We start from the raw sequence: 19536 nt of genomic DNA on the forward strand, positions 1-19536 counted from the left end.
AGAGAAAGCTCACTCGATCCGTGGGATCGTTTGAGAGAGGGAAGGGTTGAAAGAGACCCGGCCTTTGTGGCCTCCTCAACGGGGAGTAGGTTTGCGAGAACCGAACCTCGGTAAAACAAATCCGCGTGTCACACTTCTTATTTGCTTGCGATTTGTTTTCCACCCTCTCTCGCGGATTCGTTTCTATTTCTAACGCTAACCCGACTTATAGTTGTGTTTATATTTGTAAATTTCAGTTTCGCCCTATTCACCCCCCCTCTAGGCGACTATCAGCGGTGATCTTGTCGCTCAATATCATAACCTGATCACATAGAAAATATTTTAGGGCTCCTACATGATCAATTTATATAATTATACAGTCAAACAGAAATTCAGCTATAGAAGTACCTTGGCTTCAGCCTTTTGGAGCTCAGAACGCCTCATTCCAATCATGTGTTTATACCAAAGCCCTATCTTCGTTAATACCATGGCCTATCTGACCATGTGGCAGCAGTGATCACCAAGATCCTCTGACCTGAAACAACCATGTTCGACATCGGAATCATTCTTTTGAAAAGGAAATAAAAAATGTCTGGGAAGCAAAATGTAGTGAAGATGAACACAAACAAACATGTTCCCGGTTCTTTTCACTGGCATTTTTTCATCGTCACATAGCTTCAGTGCCCACATATTCAAAGTGAAGCAGACGGCTTCACATCAGGATGTGGCTGCAAGATACACCAGCAAGCGTAAACCCCCCCAATCAGATATCCAGTTGCTAATCAAATCGGTGCAAAGAAGTTTAACAGGAACATGATAAAAGGATATTCAAAGAGCCAACCATAAGGAAATGCATTCGATGAGAAGTAAAATGTGAAGGTGTTTCGAAAGTGGGAACCTAACAATTTAAGTTTTTTCATTGCATCTTTGTTAGTTTAGAAATCTGATCCTAATTTCTAACGAAATGTGTATACAAATGTTCCACTAAAAGTTCAAGGTCACGTAAACACGAACTGGATAAATTCTTAAAAATAGGCAGTGTCCAGTTTTTGCCTCTGTTAGTATATCTTTAAACCTTGAGCTTCAATCGAGACTTCCCACATAAAAACCTTGGTCTGTAGCTGCAGGCATAGAACATGGATAAGCACATGATGAACATTAGCTATACCAATGGAGATCTTACCATACCGCCTCCTCAATCATCATTCACGTTGCATCGCCTCCATTTTGTTTACTTCTCAAATCTGCAACAAGTTTGCATGTCTTCAAGAAAGCGTCCAGCAGCTACATACAAAGGCAACCATGCTAACGTTTGTGATGTTCCGAATATTATACTGGGTCATTGCAAAATACATGGACGCAGAAGCATGCACGACATCTCCAACCGAGACAGACACACCGGGATGCAGCAAGGTAGGAGAGTAATGATCAAGAGCTAAATATATCTTTCGGAGAAGGATTAACTGTGCGGTGATCTTGTCGCTCAATATCATAACCTGATCACATAGAAAATATTTTAGGGCTCCTACATGATCAATTTATATAATTATACAGTCAAACAGAAATTCAGCTATAGAAGTACCTTGGCTTCAGCCTTTTGGAGCTCAGAACGCCTCATTCCAATCATGTGTTTATACCAAAGCCCTATCTTCGTTAATACCATGGCCTATCTGACCATGTGGCAGCAGTGATCACCAAGATCCTCTGACCTGAAACAACCATGTTCGACATCGGAATCATTCTTTTGAAAAGGAAATAAAAAATGTCTGGGAAGCAAAATGTAGTGAAGATGAACACAAACAAACATGTTCTCGGTTCTTTTCACTGGCATTTTTTCATCGTCACATAGCTTCAGTGCCCACATATTCAAAGTGAAGCAGACGGCTTCACATCAGGATGTGGCTGCAAGATACACCAGCAAGCGTAAACCCCCCCAATCAGATATCCAGTTGCTAATCAAATCGGTGCAAAGAAGTTTAACAGGAACATGATAAAAGGATATTCAAAGAGCCAACCATAAGGAAATGCATTCGATGAGAAGTAAAATGTGAAGGTGTTTCGAAAGTGGGAACCTAACAATTTAAGTTTTTTCATTGCATCTTTGTTAGTTTAGAAATCTGATCCTAATTTCTAACGAAATGTGTATACAAATGTTCCACTAAAAGTTCAAGGTCACGTAAACACGAACTGGATAAATTCTTAAAAATAGGCAGTGCCCAGTTTTTGCCTCTGTTAGTATATCTTTAAACCTTGAGCTTCAATCGAGACTTCCCACATAAAAACCTTGGTCTGTAGCTGCAGGCATAGAACATGGATAAGCACATGATGAACATTAGCTATACCAATGGAGATCTTACCATACCGCCTCCTCAATCATCATTCACGTTGCATCGCCTCCATTTTGTTTACTTCTCAAATCTGCAACAAGTTTGCATGTCTTCAAGAAAGCGTCCAGCAGCTACATACAAAGGCAACCATGCTAACGTTTGTGATGTTCCGAATATTATACTGGGTCATTGCAAAATACATGGACGCAGAAGCATGCACGACATCTCCAACCGAGACAGACACACCGGGATGCAGCAAGGTAGGAGAGTAATGATCAAGAGCTAAATATATCTTTCGGAGAAGGATTAACTGTGCGGTGATCTTGTCGCTCAATATCATAACCTGATCACATAGAAAATATTTTAGGGCTCCTACATGATCAATTTATATAATTATACAGTCAAACAGAAATTCAGCTATAGAAGTACCTTGGCTTCAGCCTTTTGGAGCTCAGAACGCCTCATTCCAATCATGTGTTTATACCAAAGCCCTATCTTCGTTAATACCATGGCCTATCTGACCATGTGGCAGCAGTGATCACCAAGATCCTCTGACCTGAAACAACCATGTTCGACATCGGAATCATTCTTTTGAAAAGGAAATAAAAAATGTCTGGGAAGCAAAATGTAGTGAAGATGAACACAAACAAACATGTTCTCGGTTCTTTTCACTGGCATTTTTTCATCGTCACATAGCTTCAGTGCCCACATATTCAAAGTGAAGCAGACGGCTTCACATCAGGATGTGGCTGCAAGATACACCAGCAAGCGTAAACCCCCCCCCCCCCAATCAGATATCCAGTTGCTAATCAAATCGGTGCAAAGAAGTTTAACAGGAACATGATAAAAGGATATTCAAAGAGCCAACCATAAGGAAATGCATTCGATGAGAAGTAAAATGTGAAGGTGTTTCGAAAGTGGGAACCTAACAATTTAAGTTTTTTCATTGCATCTTTGTTAGTTTAGAAATCTGATCCTAATTTCTAACGAAATGTGTATACAAATGTTCCACTAAAAGTTCAAGGTCACGTAAACACGAACTGGATAAATTCTTAAAAATAGGCAGTGTCCAGTTTTTGCCTCTGTTAGTATATCTTTAAACCTTGAGCTTCAATCGAGACTTCCCACATAAACAACTTGTGCCATTGATCCAGAGTTAACAAAAACAAAAGAAAATAGAACTATCCTGAGGAAGTTATTTGCCTTTAAGCCTTCAAACAAATGGCAATTTTATTGCGTCAAGATGGGTCGTCCATCTTGAAATAATCTTGGCTGGTATAAACAATCTTGGCTGATGATCAACTATAAAAATATAAATAAAAAGTTTTAGAAGAACAACCTTTGGCATATCAACAAAATAGTTAATATTGTGAAACACATTGTTAGTGGTTGAAATGGTAATTTCATTCCCTTTTGAAATGGTAATATTGCGTCCAGCAGCTACATACAAAGGCAACCATGCTAACGTTTGTGATGTTCCGAATATTATACCGGGTCATTGTAAAATACATGGACACAGAAGCATGCACGACATCTCCAGCCGAGACAGACACACCGAGATGCTGCTGCAAGGTAGGAGAGTAATAATCAAGAGCTAAATATATCTTTTGGAGAAGGCTTAACTGTGTGGTGATCTTATCGCTCAATATCATAACCTGATCATATAGAAAATATTTCAGGGCTCCTACATGATCAATTTATATAATTATATATCACATGTTTTTACAGTCAAACAGAAATTCAGCTATAGAAAAAAATAGTATAGAATTAGTGGCACATACACCATAATGAGCAATTAATTAATGGTAGAGTTTACATCTTGCTTTCTTTTGAAAAGAGTATTTTTTTATATCATTTTGAACGAAGCAATGCAGTATGTGTGCAGTGATTTTCATCATTATATCTGCAGTGGGTTTAGATAATTTCCAAAACTTTAGCTCTCTATTGGGTCGTTGTCTTATGGGGTCTACAACTGTCTATTATGGTAATGTCTCTGGGGCTTCGTGTTTTTTGCTTCTTAAACTATGGCTGCATGGAAAAACTGCACTGTAAATCTGCAACTTGTGATGCATGAACACGATAGAGAAAGTGTCAATTGATAATCATATGCCTTTTCCAGGATGGTATTACAAAGATTGACTCACCTTCAATTTGGGAGCATCTATGCACGCAAATCTAAAATTGTCAAAACCACTGGGAAGAGATATAAATTGTGATGCATGAACACGAATAGAGGAATGTGTCAATTGACTGATAAATTTTTTTTCTCGAACAAGATAAGTCAAGACTGAAGAAGAGAAGACCCCCCCCCCCAATTCCTTTCTTCCAGTGGCACATATAGAGAAACCTGATCTAATAATTTTCTCAGTCATACAAGACAACAACAAGTTGTAGACATTCTGTTTTATTTTTTCCATTGAGTATATTGTCAACAGCAACCTCAAAAACCGTTGGGGGGAAAGACCACACACACAGCTTTGCACTAAGAAGATAGCTTAGCGAAACCTGCCAAGAAAACCTCAAAACCTAGAGAGAAGCCAAGAACAATAATTCACCTTGGCACGTTGTGTCAGATCACGAAATCACGATCCAGTGGATACGGAGGAAGAGCACCTTCTTGGACATCATCATCATCAACCTGGGGACCACAACGCGGAGGGGAGAGGAGGAAGCACACCAAAGGAGGAGAGGGATGGCTAGTTTTGTACTCACCTGGGCACCACAACGCGGAGGGGCTCGACGAAGGAGAAGACCTCCGGCTCTAGCTCCTGGGGGTGACATGCCCGCCTACGCGGACGTCGCCACCCGAGAAGCAGCCGCCCCACGGCTAGCGCATCACCGCGCTGGGCTGCCTTCGTAGACGAAACGCCGATTGAATACCAGGCGAAGATCGCAGGGGCGGGGGTTGGGCATTGAGGAGGAGGCGGAGGAACTCCGCTGCGACGAGGCTGGCGGCGTGGTGGAGAAGCTACGTTAGGGTTTAGGTGGAGGAGAGCTAGCATCTCGTGGGGGAAGGGGGTGGTTGTCGCGGTGTGGGACGCAGCGGCGGGCGTCGGGGCTGAGGGGCGGGCGTGGTTTGGGAGGCAGGCGCGGGGCAGATGAGGATTTCGGCGCGGCGTGGGGTGAGCGAGGATTTCAGCGATGATGGCAGCTACGACGCGGTGGGGATGAGCCCTAGCACGGAGGGAGAGGTTTTCGGGGAGCGGGATGTGCGGGGCCGGGCGAGGGCACGGTGAAGCCGGGTGGTGGACGCCCTCGCTGCTCACATGGATTAGTAGAGATGTGTCAAACTGCTTCAAGTCCCAAAGGGTAGAATAAAGGTGTTGTTTAGGTACTGCGGTGGGAACAGTAATGGGACCAGCTAGCAGCGCTATCAGGGTATGGCGTTTTCTAGCGTATGTGTGGGTGCAGTCAAATTGTCTTAAAATAACTTATTTTGTATCTGCTCATACATCATATGTCTTCTGCGGGCAGTGAGCCAAACACGAGCTGAGGTAAAGTTAATGTATATAATGGTGCAAGATGAGACGGTACCAGCAACCAACTATGAACGAAACGTCCTCTATATACATCCTCTATATCCATCCTTTACAGTCTTCTCTAAAAGATTTTATCTCCTATATCTACTTTCTCTCCAACAACGTCCTCTAAATCACGTCCTCTATATGTAAATATCTATATTAAAGACATTTTTAATTTTTTAATTTTTGTACATACGTATTTGTCATACTCTCAAATGTATTGTATATATTTTTGTTTTATTAAACTGGTTGTTTAAAGTATTCAAATAGATAGAGAACTGTTTAGAGAAACTTTACATATAGAGGATCTAGCAACGTTCTCTAAATTTAGAGGACCGTTTAGAGGACGTTGCTGGAGTGAGTAGAGGACGTCCTCGTACTCTAAATTTAGGGTACAAGACCCTTTAGAGCTCCTTGTTGGAGCTAGTAAACCAAACACTCTGTAAAAGGTTCCCTGCTCATTGTCGGACAGCGAACAGGCTTTGACACACACACACAAAAAAAAAACCGACGCCTAGCTAGTACAGTGTATTAATTTGCATGTTGCCGCCAAGGCGCCAACCTAATATATGAGCTTGACCAAAATTAAAGTGTGTGAGGGCCATGTACTTATTTCTGACGAAGAAATTTTAGGTGCGGTCGTCGTCGTAACATTCAGCTGACCATCCTTAATTATTATCAGTCAGAAGGAAATATATAGTAGCATGCATATTTGTCCTCGTCGGGCAGTGCGTGGCCATGTATGGCTCCATTGTGTCGTAGCCTTTTGCATTATATTGGTGATCATCTCTGCAGCCGGCCGTCTCTGTCTCGTCTTCAACAACAACCAACCAACCAACCAACCACGTCTGCACATCAATTCGAACGATGGCGCGTTTGACTGCCAGCCACAAGCACTGCCTCTGTGGCGTCTTTTTCAAACCACAACTAAAACCTAAACCAAATAAACAGCAGCAATAATGCCTATGTGGCCTAAATTAAGGCCGGGGCGGGAGAATAACACGGAGCAGTTACATTACATCGTCGCCGTTGAACGCATTCATTGCTCAACTGCCATCAGCGCCACTCGCCATTCCGTCGCGATCTTCTCGTACCCTCTCGCTCCCTCCCTGTTCGTGCCGTCCACGAAATCTTCGGTCTTGTCTACCCACTCATCAGACGTCCATTCCTACTCTAACCACTTTACATTCATTCACAATCTTTGTCCATACCTGATACCGTTAAAGCGGACTATATTATAAAAACATCATTCAACTTTCTCAAAGGTATCGAATCAGCACGCGAGAAGCTCTATATATAAAACCGATCGAGGAGGAGCTAGCAGCTCGAGTGCAGGTCCGCAGCAGGTGTCCAGAACCCCAGAACCCAGCGAGCACACAAGAATTCAAGCAGCAGCGCGATGAGCTACCCACGCAGCAGCAAGAGCGACCCAACGACGAAGAAACAGGCAGCGGCGGCGGCGGTGGCGTCAGAAGAACAGCAGGCAAAGGTAACAACGTAGTAGAGCCGAGCGAGCGGCATCATATCGTTTTGCACAGAACGAACGGTGGCTACAAGTTCTCCGAAACCTTCGTCTCAGGCAGCTCCTTCTTGGTTGGTGAAAGCATGCATCATGCACATCAATTATATATGGACTACGTACGCAGATGATAAATGAGGTGCGGGAACTCCTGCGGCCGGCGGAGATGCCGGGCTTCTTGACGGACTCCACCGTCCGCCGCTTCCTCCACGCTAGGAGCTGGAGCGCAGCGCAAGCCACCAAGGCTGTCAAGGAAACCGTCAAGTGGAGGCGCCAGTACAGGCCGGACGAAATCCGTTGGGTATAGTACTAATAAGTAGCCGTACTGCATGCACGTTCGTACGTACGTAGAAATTAGAAAAGACCACAGCTAGCTGATGTTTTTTTTTTCTTTTGGAATCTACTATGTTAGGATGACATTCCTGGAAGGGAGCATGAGGTGAAGAGAGCGTACATAGCTGACTACCTCGACAAGGATGGCCGGACTGTGGTGGTAACAGTGCCGGCGATAAAGGTTATTATAATTAAACTGCTTGCTACCGGCTGCACCCGCAGCATGGCGGTACGGAGAGGGAAATATTAAACACAAGACATATGTTGATTCGTCCCTAGACGGCTAGACCAGTTCATCATAAAGAGGAGAGAGGACCCATTGCATCGCAAATCGATTCATCATATCACACAGAGAGTGGGGGCCGGGTGATTCGTAGATAGCTTCAGCACACATCTCAAATCCATTCATCAATTAATCATACAGAGATCCGACCAGGGTTAACTATTCCGTTTTTCATAATTTCTCGCTAATCACGGGCCGGGAACGAGAAAACCGGACGGTTTTCGAAATTCCCGGTGGAGAAATGCTGTTTCCTACTAGCTGGGTTTTTTCCACCAAGACACGATGCTTGCTTCTCTGGTTTTTCGACCCAAATTCTTGCAATATGTATAGGCATTGGAAATTAAGAAACGAAATTCGGGTTTCTTGGCCGAGATCCCATGTTTTTCGGCGAAATTCGTTGTTTTTTTACCGAAAATGAGGTCCGGTAATGAATAGTATTTTTTTTATTTACCTCTAAGCCCATTGCTAACCTTAAAGTGTGTTCGAGCAGAGCCAAATTTCAGCGAAGGAGCAGGTGAAACTACTAGTTTACACCTTGGAGAGCTGTACCGCGGGCTCAGAAAACGGGCAAGAAAGTGTTGTTTGGATAGCTGACTTCCGTGGATGGACACTGTCAAGTACTCCGTTGGCACAGTCACGTCAATCGATGAACATCATTCAGAAACATTACCCAGGGCTGATAGCAGCCGCGATCCTTTTCGACCCTCCAAAGATCTTTGAATCCTTTTGGAAGGTACGGTGTTCCATAGTGCAATTCTGTTTCTAAGTTTAACAGCAGGTTTACTAGTTCTGGCATCGGTTGTCAAGCATCCTGAACTTTAAGCCATGGACTTTGTCTGAACCAGTACAAGCTTGGTCCTGTAGAAATTGTGACATGCCATTTCATTAACTGCAGTGTCAATGTATAATGCTTAAACCTCCTTTTTTTTAGATGCTAAGTTACTTCATCGAGCCGGAGCTGGAAAAGAAGGTGAAATTCGTGTACACTGACAATCCTGAGAGCCAGAGGATAATGGCCGACATGTTTGACATGGAGAAGCTGGACTCCGCATTTGGTGGCCGCAGCGCGTCTGGCATCGACGTTGCCAAGTATTCCGAGAGAATGCGAACAGGAGATCAGATTAGGGGTCTTCGCTAACGGCAAATGGAATACTGCTATCTCACAGTTCGTCAAGAAACTGTTCAGATAACAAGATAATTAAAATGGATCACTACGGAATTCTAGTGGTTACATCACAACAGACCAGGATGAATTATGATGTCTGCTAGATATATTATTAGCTCTGAATGATTGGGATACCAGGTTTTTGATGATCCGTGTAATGAGATGACATGACAATATATACATGGGCCGTCCACACTGTGAGCAGTCTCTAGTCTATATCTATATCTATATCTATACTATACTATACTTAAAGCACCAGTTTCAACGGTCGTCCCGCGTCATCTTTTTACAAATAACCCCTCACAGCTATTTCAAATTAATCCGTCGCATGCCTATAGATGGCCAAATGGCTGGCCCAGGCACGTCATGCCGGCCTGCTGACTGTGTTGGACCAGCCCATCAGCTCATTTGATTAAATCAGCGTAAAATGTTAAAAAATGGTGCAGGAGGTAAGGTTCAAACCCATACCCTGATGGAAGAAGGGCAGGAGACACCGAGTAAAGTTGTCTAACCAGTAGAACATCATGCTCAGATGTTTTTAATATTGAATATAAATTATATATATATATATATAAGTTTTTGTAAAATAAAAAAATTGTGTCGGGCCGGACTAGCACTACGGGCCGAGGCTACAGCCCAAGCCCGGCACGACGTTCTTGTCTCTTGCAAGCATTAGGTCGTATCTGAGACCACATTGACGCAATGGACTCCATGGTGTTTGAGGCTGCTGAATTGAATGGAGCAACAATGATTTGTCACACTAACAGTAAAATAAAAGGTTATTTGTTGGTTTTAAACGTTAGTATTGCTACGAAGTAGCATAATTTATATGGAGCACATCCAATTTTTATTGATGCCTGACTTTAGCAATCACTCCATATTTTGATTTATCTTTTTTATAAGTTTGAGTTCACGTGACTTATTTTAGAAACTTGAGCTCACAAACTTTCTCTTATTTGGTTTATGTATGATGGAATTATATCATTTTATAGTCTCTGTTTGTTCAGTCAGTCGTTGTGAACTATCTTCTAATCGTTCACTTCATTGGCTATGTTGTACCAAGACATATTGGATGGAGTAAATAATAACATCAGTCTGCCAAATCAAAAAAATATTATACGGAGATCGGAGACAATCAATAAAAAATCTTGAATTTTTTTGTGGATAGTTTACATAGGTATTGTTGTAAGCCATCGCAACGCACGAGCAATCGACTAGTATACTTAAAACACCAGTTTCAACGGCCACCCCGCATTATTTTTTTACAAATAACTCATCACAGCTATTTCAAATTAACCTGTTGCACGCTCGTCCGGTCCGCGCAACCAACCTCCACATATAGATGGCCAAACGGCGGCCCGGCACAGGCCAGACGCCCGTGCAGGAGGTGGGGTTCGAACCCATGTCCTGATGAAAAAAGAGTGGGAGACACTAGGTAAAGCTGTCTAACCAGTAGAACATCGTGCTCAGATGTTTTTAATATTGAATATAAATTGTATATATGTATATACGTTTTTTTGTAAAATAAAAAATAGAATCGTGTTTTGCTAGGCCAGCACTACGGGCCGAGGCTACAGCCCAAGCACAGCGTGACGTTCTTAGCTCTTGCAAGCATTAGGTCATTTCTGAGACCACATTGGCGCAATGGACTCCATAGTGTTTGAGGGTGCTGAATTGGATGGAACAAAAATGATATGTCATACTAACATTTTAAATAAAATGAAAGGTTATTTGTTGGTTTTAAACGTTAGTAATTGCTACGAAGTAGCATAATTTATATGGAGTGCATCCAATTTTTATTGATGTCTGACTTTAGCAACCACTCCATATTTTGATCTATCTTTTTTATAAGTTTGAGTTCATGTGACTTATTTTAGAAACTTGAGCTCACAAACTTTCTCTTATTTGATCTCTGTATGGTGGAATTATGTCATTCTATAATCTATGTTTGTTCAGTTAGTCGTTGTGAACTCTCTTCTAATCGCTCACTCCATTTACCGTGTTGTACCAAGACATATTGGATAGAGTAAACAATAACATCAGTTAGCCAAATCAAAAAAATATTATACGGAGAGCGGAGACAATCAATAAAAAATCTTGAGATTTTTTTTGTAGATAGTTTATGTGGATATTATTGTAAGCCGTCGTAACGCACGGACATCCGACTAGTAATAGTAATAGTAATAGTAATAATAATAGTAATAATAATAATAAGATATCACGATTATTCAACAAATTAAATTGAGACTATTCAATTGTCCATGAGCCACGCTAGTTTCGCTCCCTTCCTCCTCTACTCGAATAGGTTACCTCCAAAGAGAGTTAAGAGCACAAAACAGTACAATAGCCCCTTTTTTGTACGGGATAAAATTATTAATTAGTAGAAAGAGATAAATATTACTCTCCCATTTAAAAATATAATTCGTTTGACCTTTTTCAACCCAACTTTAACCACTAGTCTTATTCAAAAAATTTATGAAAAATAAACAAAAAATTAAGAAAAATATATTTGATAATAAACAAAAATCGTTGGGCCTCGGGAGGTTATGACTTCGTGAATGCTGAAGGTGACCGGAGGTGAGTGGCATAGAAAAGACCATGTTCCCCAGGCCGCTGGCGAAGATTACTTTACGTTTTGTTTGGTCCGCGACTTAAAAATCTTCCCTTATGGAAGAAACATTGGTGTTGTTGTATCGGCAGTGATGGAAAATGACCGACAAGAGTCCCTGCAGAAGAAGCGGAAGGCCCCGCTTCAGCTGGTAGATCCTCGTTGCGACGCGAAGGCACCGCGGCCTAGCGTGAAGGGGCCTACTGTGGCTGCTGTGACCCCCCCACAGTGCCTGCGACGACCGGGAGGGTGCCTTCGCCGCCGCGGGTTGTTGAGGTCACGGCAATGGAGACTGGAGAGGCATGCCGGGAGTTGTCTGTGGATGACTACCTGGTAGGAGATGTTGCCATGTTCGATGAAAAGACGGCTTGCCGCCTCTCGTTGATTGGGGTTATTGTTGTGTGGGTTTTGTATAATGATATGAGCTCTTGTGTTAATTTGTGTCTCGACTGCAGAGACTGAGGCTGAGCAGTTGGCGGTGGCACCGGCGAAGCTTGCTGAAGAGAGGGCGTTGGGGAAGACCGCAGTTGTCGCTACGCTGGAACCATGGGCACAATTTTGCGTCTCGGCTGATGGGGACGGAGAAGTCGCTGGTGCTTCTGCGGGCGAGGGCGTGGCGGCAACCGTAGCGCGACAGCTGCGCCATGTGAGTTTATTTTAACCTTAGACTTTGCAGTACCAGGCTGCTATCTTAGCTGACCAGGTAGCGTCCGGGGCGCTGGTGAGTGTTGCGACCTCGCAGCTTCGTTCAGAAAGGAAGAGGCTGGAGGACAAAATAGAGCGCCTGCGGATGCAGCATACCGAGGTCGTCAGAGATAAGTCTGTAGCCAAGAACAAGAGCTGGAACCTTCTGGATAAGGTTGGCATGCTTGAAAAGGATAACGAAGATCTCAGTTAGAGGCTAAATGAGAAGTATGTCGTTGCTGAAGCAAATACAGAGGCCCAAGCTGCCCGCACGGAGGCCCTAGCTGCTCAAAAGCGAACTGCCGAGCTAGAGCTTGAGGTGAAGAATATGTGTGCCTACCGCGGGAAGGTGGAGGCCGCCACGTGGGTTGGTGTGGACCGGGCGCATACGCTTTTTGTCGATGCTTATCGCGGTTTGGGCGGGCAGACGACCCCTTTGAAAAATCAGAAGGGGAGGTGGGGACCTGCCTCCTCGGGTGGGTGCAGGAGGAGCTGGAGTTCCTCCTGTCTATCATGACGCAGATCATGTCCTACGCGTCGCTTGTTACCTACGAAGGGGCAGCGAATGCCTTGTCCCGCGAGGGCTGTAGGCATTTCGAAGCCTTCGGCCGAAGCTACAAGGACTTCGACCTGGGAGTTTTCCAGGCCAAAGATGACTTGCTGAAGCGCTCGGTCGAAGCACTTTACAATAGGATGTGGGGCTCTCATGGTCGCGAAGTCGTTCGAGAGAGGGTCGACTGGGCGCTAGCACAGGAATGCGTCTACCCTTGGTGGGGGTGTGCTTTTTGTTTGCTTATCTAATGCACTGGTTTGTTGCCTTCGAAGCGATGAGGGACGAGGAGGTCGAAGACCTCGCCGGCCTAGAGAGCTCGGTGACCCGACAAGATGCCAATGCAGAGGTGGGCACCGAGGAGTAGTCTTCTCTCGTGAGGGTCAACGGTAGTGACCCTAGAGCGGCGGGGACCTCACAGACGTCTGCTCTGTGCAGGTGTAATGATAAGAGTAGGATTGGTGCAACCATATTTTTGTTGTATGTTGATACTTAAAGTCGGCTGTTGCGCAGGTTTCGGCGACTGGGTCTACGCAAGCAGATTTTGGCATATTGGGCAAGGGAAAATAAATATTTGGTGCTATGGAAAATGTTATGTCGTTGATTTGTCCGAGTCCGATTGGGCTTAGCAACGGGGGGGTCTGATTTGATTCATGGTCATCAGGAAGCGAAGGATTACTGAGTCCATTTGCTAGGATGGACGATGAGTCCTCGAAAGAGAACTTAAATTTTTTTGTAGCGTTAGATTTGTGTGCGACAGAGTCTAGAATGACGGAGTCTTCGTCTAGAGATTTGCTGACTGAGACGATAGGCAAGAGAAGAGTTAGAGTACCGAAGCGAAGAGTGGGAACCGTTGGTGAGCCGTCTCGAAGCACCGGAGGCTCCCAGAGGCGTCATCGTATGGGAATGGGGGGCCTCGCCCGCGGTTTTCGCTTCTTGAAGTGCTCCATATGTCACATCGGTGTCCTCAAGAGTGGAGAGGGTGCGGCGAGAGGAGGGGCCTCGCTAGATCGTCCTTGCGCCAATGATCGAACGAGGTTTTGAAGAGCGAGACCTTAGCGCTCTTTTCGATGGCGAGGAGCTTAGGCTTATGTTGTTTAATTTCCAAGAGGCTGGCCTAATCCCAAAGATGGAACCTTTGTAATATTTGGCGTTGGCATAGTCGTGCCTTGGCGAATTGAGTCAAAGGCTGCCCTCGCCCCCCTTCATCGAGGGACTGCTGTGGGAGTCTTCGGTTGATGAATGTACTAAGGCTTTCTTCTTTTTATGTGAGTGGTGATTTCACGCTCCTAGTTTTTTTGTTTGTGCTTTGTGATAATCTGGCTGCACCCTTAGGTGGCTTTTAGCTTGGATAAATTCTGCATCTCTCAGACGACTTTGCACCCTTAGGTGTTTTGGCGCATCCGGCTGCACCCTTAGGCGAATTTCTGCTCAGATAGATTACGCGTCTCTTGGATGACTTCACATCGTGTTTTGGTGCACTTATTGTGCTAATCCAGTTGCACCCTTAGGCGACTTTTTGCTCGGATAGATTCTGTGTCTTTCGGACGACTTCACACCCTTAGGTGTTCTGGTGCACTTATTGTGCTAATCCGGCTGCATGCTTAGGCGATTTTTTGGTCGGATAAATTCTATTTGTCGCACACAATGGCTGACATAAGACTTGCCATTGTGGTGACTGTCCTACCATCGAATGGCGAAAGCTGACCTCGCGGCCTTTTTCGACTTTTTCTGGTCGTACTTTTTTTGTGGGGGGATTTTCCTGCTTGTTTTATTACATGGCACCGAGTCATTAAAAACCTCGCCCCCCTACGAGGAAAAGAGTGCAGGCCTAACCAAAGTAATGTGTCAGGAATTGTTACAAATGCGCGAAGGCCCAGGCTGTGCGTCAACTTATAGATAATTTTTCTCATATTGTCTACATTCCATGAATGTTCGAGGTCTTCGCATGTTTGGCTTGCAAGTCTATACGCGTTCGGGGATATTTTCTTTTTGATGATGAAAGGTCCTTCCCACTTTGGCTCGAACTTGCCTCTGGATTCTGTTCTACTGGTCCCCCTCTTCAAACTCTTTAGGAGTGACAATTTTGTCTCTCCAAGCCTTCGTTGCTGCTTGGTACTTGCTCAATGCGTCGAGGGCATTGACACGGTCCCCATCGAGGAGGTCTTTTGTTGTTGGCTCGTCGATGTCTGGGATGGCCTTGGGCTTTGTTCGGGGCGATCCATGCTTGAGCTCATGCGGAGTCATCCTCTGTTCCGTACATCAGTCTGAATGGGGTGAACCCGATAGCGCGGGACTCAGTTGTGTTAAGTGCCCACACAGCCTCGGGTAATTGCTCCGCCCACTTGCCCTTTTATCTTCTAATAGTCTTTTCTTTATTGATCTAAAGATTTTACCATTTGCGTGCTCTACTACCCCGTTAGATTGTAGGTGGTAGACTGGCGCGATGACTGCCTGCGTACCGATGGAAGCATAGAATTCCCTGAAATCTTGATTGTCAAATTGTTTTCCATTGTCCACTGTCAACTTGGAGAGGACTCCGAAGCGACAGACGATGTTCTGCTAGAAGAACTTTTGTGCTGCCTTCGCTGTGATCGTTGATATAGCTCTTGCTTCGATCCACTTGGTGAAATATTCTACTGCAACAAAAGCAAATTTGAGATTGCCTTGCATAGTGGGCAATGGTCCGACTATGTCAAGGCCCATCGTTGTAACGACCAGGTATGGGTGATTAGCTTTGTGAATTGCAAGGGGGCCTCGCTCTAGGTGAAAATTTGTGGCACGCTTCGCACGAGCGGACCACTCGGTTTGCTGCGCACACGATGGCTGGTCAGTAGAAACCCTATCGCATGACCTTAGCGGCGAGGGCTCTGGGTCCTGAGTGTGAACCACATGTTCCTCTATCGACTTCTCGGAGGAGTTCAATGCCCTTGACCGCTGTGATGCACTTGATCATATGTTGACTTATTCCCTTTTTGTATAGTTGTCCATCTATCACTGTGAAGTCATGGCTTCGATGCTTCAATCTCTTGGCCTCGGCCTGGTCAGCGGGGTGATAGTGGCCTTGAAGATATAGGGTTATGGGTGTGCGCCAGGCTTCAGTCATTATTAGATTTACATTTTTGTGGCCCTCAGGATCTTCTATGATTTGCAGGTCTTCGGTATTCCTTACGGTCGTTGTGCCAATTATGTGGAAGAACACATCTGATGGCAAGGGATCCCCTTTCGTTGCTGCTTTTGCTAGGATGTTGGCCTCTTCGTTCTTGCTCTGACCTATGTGTTGTAATGTGAACCCCTTGAACTGCTTTTCCAGGCTTCGCACAGCTGATAAATATTGCATAAGTGCTGGCTCTTTGGTGGAATAGTCTTTTTCGATATGTCCTGCGAGAATCTTGGAGTTGGTTTTGACTATACATGTTGTTACCACCAAGGCTCTAAGTTTCCGAAGTCTAAGAATGACGACTTCGTATTCTGCTATGTTGTTTGTGCATTTGTCTGATTCGAGCGTGAAGCTAAGACGCGCGACATATCTGTATTTAATACCTATGGGTGATGTAATGATTGCTGCAGTGCCTGCCCCCACATGGCACCATGCGCCGTTGCAATGGATAGTCTAAATAGTTTATGTGCTTTGCTGGTGTGAGTCCGAAGGCCTGTCCAGTATACTATGAAATCGACCAATACCTAGGAGTTTATTGTTGTTCTTGGCTCAGATGTGACGTTGTAGCCGGAGTGCTCGGCTTCCCACTTGGCTATTCTAATAGATGCTTCGGGATTTCTGAATAGGTCACCTAGACCTCGGTCGGTGCTGATTCTTATTTTGTGTGGCTCAAAGTAGTGCCTGAGTTTACATGAAGCCATGATGATTGTGTAGGCTATGTTTTCTAGTTCTATCATGTTGCAGTTGGAATAAGTGAGGACCTCAGAGACAAAATAGAACGGCCATTGCTGGGGCCTGCCATTTTTGCACCTTTCTTTCACCAGAGCTGCGCTGACTGCCCTGGGTGATGCTGCAACATAAAGTAGGAGGGTAATGTGGGGTCTGGGCTAGTCAGAGTTGTGATTTTAGACAAGTAATGCTTTAATAATTCAAAGGTTGTGGCCTGCTCAGGGCCTCAGGCGAAGTCCTTGGCTCCGTGCAGCGTTTTCAAAAAAGGGAGACTCCGCTCGGCGGACCGTGAGAAAAATCTGTTCAACGCTGCAAGTCTTCCTATCAATCGTTGGACATCTCAGGCCGGCTGCGGTGGATCCATGTCCATTATGGCCTGTATCTTACTTGAGTTTGCTTCTATGCCCCTGTGGGATACTAGATAACCAAGTATCTTGCCTTGTCGGACCCCAAATATGCATTTTCGGGGATTAAGCGGAGTCTGGCTTCGCGCATGTTGGTGAATGTCTCTACGAGGTCTGAGAGATGGTCTTTTTTATTCTTGCTTGCGATGACTATGTCGTCGACGTAGGTGAAAATGTTGCGACCATGAGAGCACCTAGAGGGGGGTGAATAGGTGATCCTATAAAATTCAATACTAAATAGCCACAAGTTTGGTTATAAAGATGTTAGTGCAATAGAACCAAGTGGCTATAGAGCGAGCTCTTGTGAATCACAATAATCACAGAGAAAGACAACACAAGAGACACAGTGGTTTATCCCGTGGTTCGGCCAAGTATAACACTTGCCTACCTCCACGTTGTGGCGTCCCAATGGACGAGGGTTACACTCAACCCCTTTTAAGTGATCCAATGATCAACTTGAATACCATGGTATTCTTCCTTATAGTTTTCTTCCCGTTTGCGAAGAATCTCCACAAGTTGGAACCTCTCGCCCTTACAAGATTGATCACAAAGAAAGCACGGAGTAAGGTTGGGAAGAGCAACGCACACTAGAATTCAATCCACACCGCAAACATGCACACAAGTGAGAAGATGAGCACACAAAACACGCGCGGGGAGTTTACAACTCGAAAAGTGCTCCAATCTCAAGAACGATGAACGATTGTGTGAAAGTGAGGGCTAGAAGTCTTGGAATGCTTAGAGTGTGCTTGGGTAGCTCCTCCATGCGCCTAGGGGACCCTTTTATAGCCCCAAGGCAGCTAGGAGCCGTTGGAGGCCAACAAGGAAGGCCAAAGTTGCCTTCTGTCGGGTGGCGCACCGGACAGTCCGGTGCACCACCGGACAGCCACTGTTCATGTCTGGTGCACGATCTCCTTCCTATTCTGGCATAGACGACCGTTGCAGATTCATGTCAGTTGGTGCACCGGACACTGTCCGGTGCACACCGGACAGTTCGGTGCCCCCTGCCGACCGTTGGCGCTATGTGTTGGTCACTTAATCACCAAAATATAATAGAAATGACCCAAGGGCACATTTCCCTTTCAATCTCCCCCTTTTTGGTGATTTATGCCAACACATCAAAAAGCAATGCAAAACATGCAACATCGATTCAAATTGAAGACCAAATTGTTTTTTATTCTAATTTGGCATATTTGGATCCTTCTTTGCCACCACTTGGTTTGTTTTTGCAAATCAAATTCATTTTCCTATCTCTAAGTCAAACACACTTGTTTAGGCACAGGAGAGATATTCTAATGGAAAAAATTGATCAAGTGCCAAAACTCCCCCTTTTCCCATAATCATAAAATCTCCCCACAAGAGACCAAATTTTGTAATAGGAGTATTTTGACAAATCAAAAGTTCTAACTCTATTGTTTTCAAAAATTCTCAAGTGGTAGCTGATCCATTAGCTTTGGCCTTAATTTCTCCCCCTTTGGCATCAAGCACCAAAACGGGATCATTTTTGGCCCTCTAACCCCATTGCCTCACCAAAATTGTCAATTAGAGCAAAAAGGCAATAAGAGCATAAGAATGAACTTGGAAGTGAGTACACTAATACCGGAGTGCAGTAGAAGTCTTTGCATGGTCCAAGTTCACCTTTCCCTTTCAATTCACCTTTGAGACTATATCAAGTATACTTAAACACAAGGTTAGTCTCAAAGGGTCAAGTTGTAGCACTTCTCCCCCTAAATATGTGCATCACTCACACATGGACTTGTGAGGCCCGGGGATCCCTTGCACAACTTGAGCACCATAAATAAACAACAAATCTCATAAATGCACAAAGTAACATGATCAAAGGCATAAAACACATGTATGCTATAGATCAATCCAAGTTACGCGAATCTAAGACATTTAGCTCACTTCGCAGCCTGCAAAAGGTTTTCTCATCTAAAGGCCTGGTAAAGATATCGGCTAGCTGGTTCTCGGTGCTAATATAGAACACTTTGATATATCCCTTTTGCTGGTGGTCTCTCAAAAAGTGATGTCGGATGTCTATGTGCTTAGTGCGGCTATGTTCAACAGGATTATCCTCTATGCGGATTGCACTCTCATTGTCACATAGGAGTGGGACTTTGCTCAGATTGTAGCCAAAGTCCCAGAGGGTTTGCCTCATCCAAAGTAGTTGCGCGCAACACTATCCTGCGGCAACATACTCGGCCTCAGCGGTGGATAGGGCAACGGAGGTTTGTTTCTTCCAAGACACCAGGGACCTTCCTAGGAATTGGCATGTCC

The 19536-nt window shown here is 44.6% G+C and overlaps 1 protein-coding gene and 1 long non-coding RNA gene across 4 annotated transcripts; one reads left to right on the top strand and one right to left on the bottom strand.

Annotated features, from left to right (window-relative positions):
• Positions 1–393: 393 nt before the first annotated feature.
• LOC103635751 (uncharacterized) lies at positions 394–3077 on the bottom strand. Its single transcript, XR_002264258.2, has 3 exons — positions 2736–3077; positions 1562–2649; positions 394–1475 (listed from the first exon to the last, which is right to left on the bottom strand). It is a non-coding gene; the product is annotated as an uncharacterized lncRNA (long non-coding RNA).
• Positions 3078–7069: 3992 nt separating this feature from the next.
• On the top strand, positions 7070–9349 carry LOC100273365 (uncharacterized). Of its 3 annotated transcripts, none has more exons than XM_020541954.2 (5): positions 7070–7316; positions 7432–7647; positions 7759–7860; positions 8453–8695; positions 8894–9349. In XM_020541954.2, the coding sequence occupies exons 1-5, from the start codon at positions 7227–7229 to the stop codon at positions 9098–9100; spliced, it is 858 nt and encodes a 285-aa protein (XP_020397543.1). In that variant the 5' UTR covers positions 7070–7226; the 3' UTR covers positions 9101–9349. The 3 variants fall into 3 exon arrangements, with proteins under 3 accessions (XP_020397543.1, NP_001141276.1, XP_020397544.1); NM_001147804.1 differs by having other exon boundaries at positions 7108–7316; positions 7474–7647; positions 8894–9330; XM_020541955.2 differs by having other exon boundaries at positions 7241–7316; positions 7407–7647.
• Positions 9350–19536: the final 10187 nt, after the last annotated feature.

This window comes from Zea mays, chromosome 8, assembly GCF_902167145.1.
Source record: "Zea mays cultivar B73 chromosome 8, Zm-B73-REFERENCE-NAM-5.0, whole genome shotgun sequence".
Lineage (NCBI taxonomy): Eukaryota > Viridiplantae > Streptophyta > Magnoliopsida > Poales > Poaceae > Zea > Zea mays.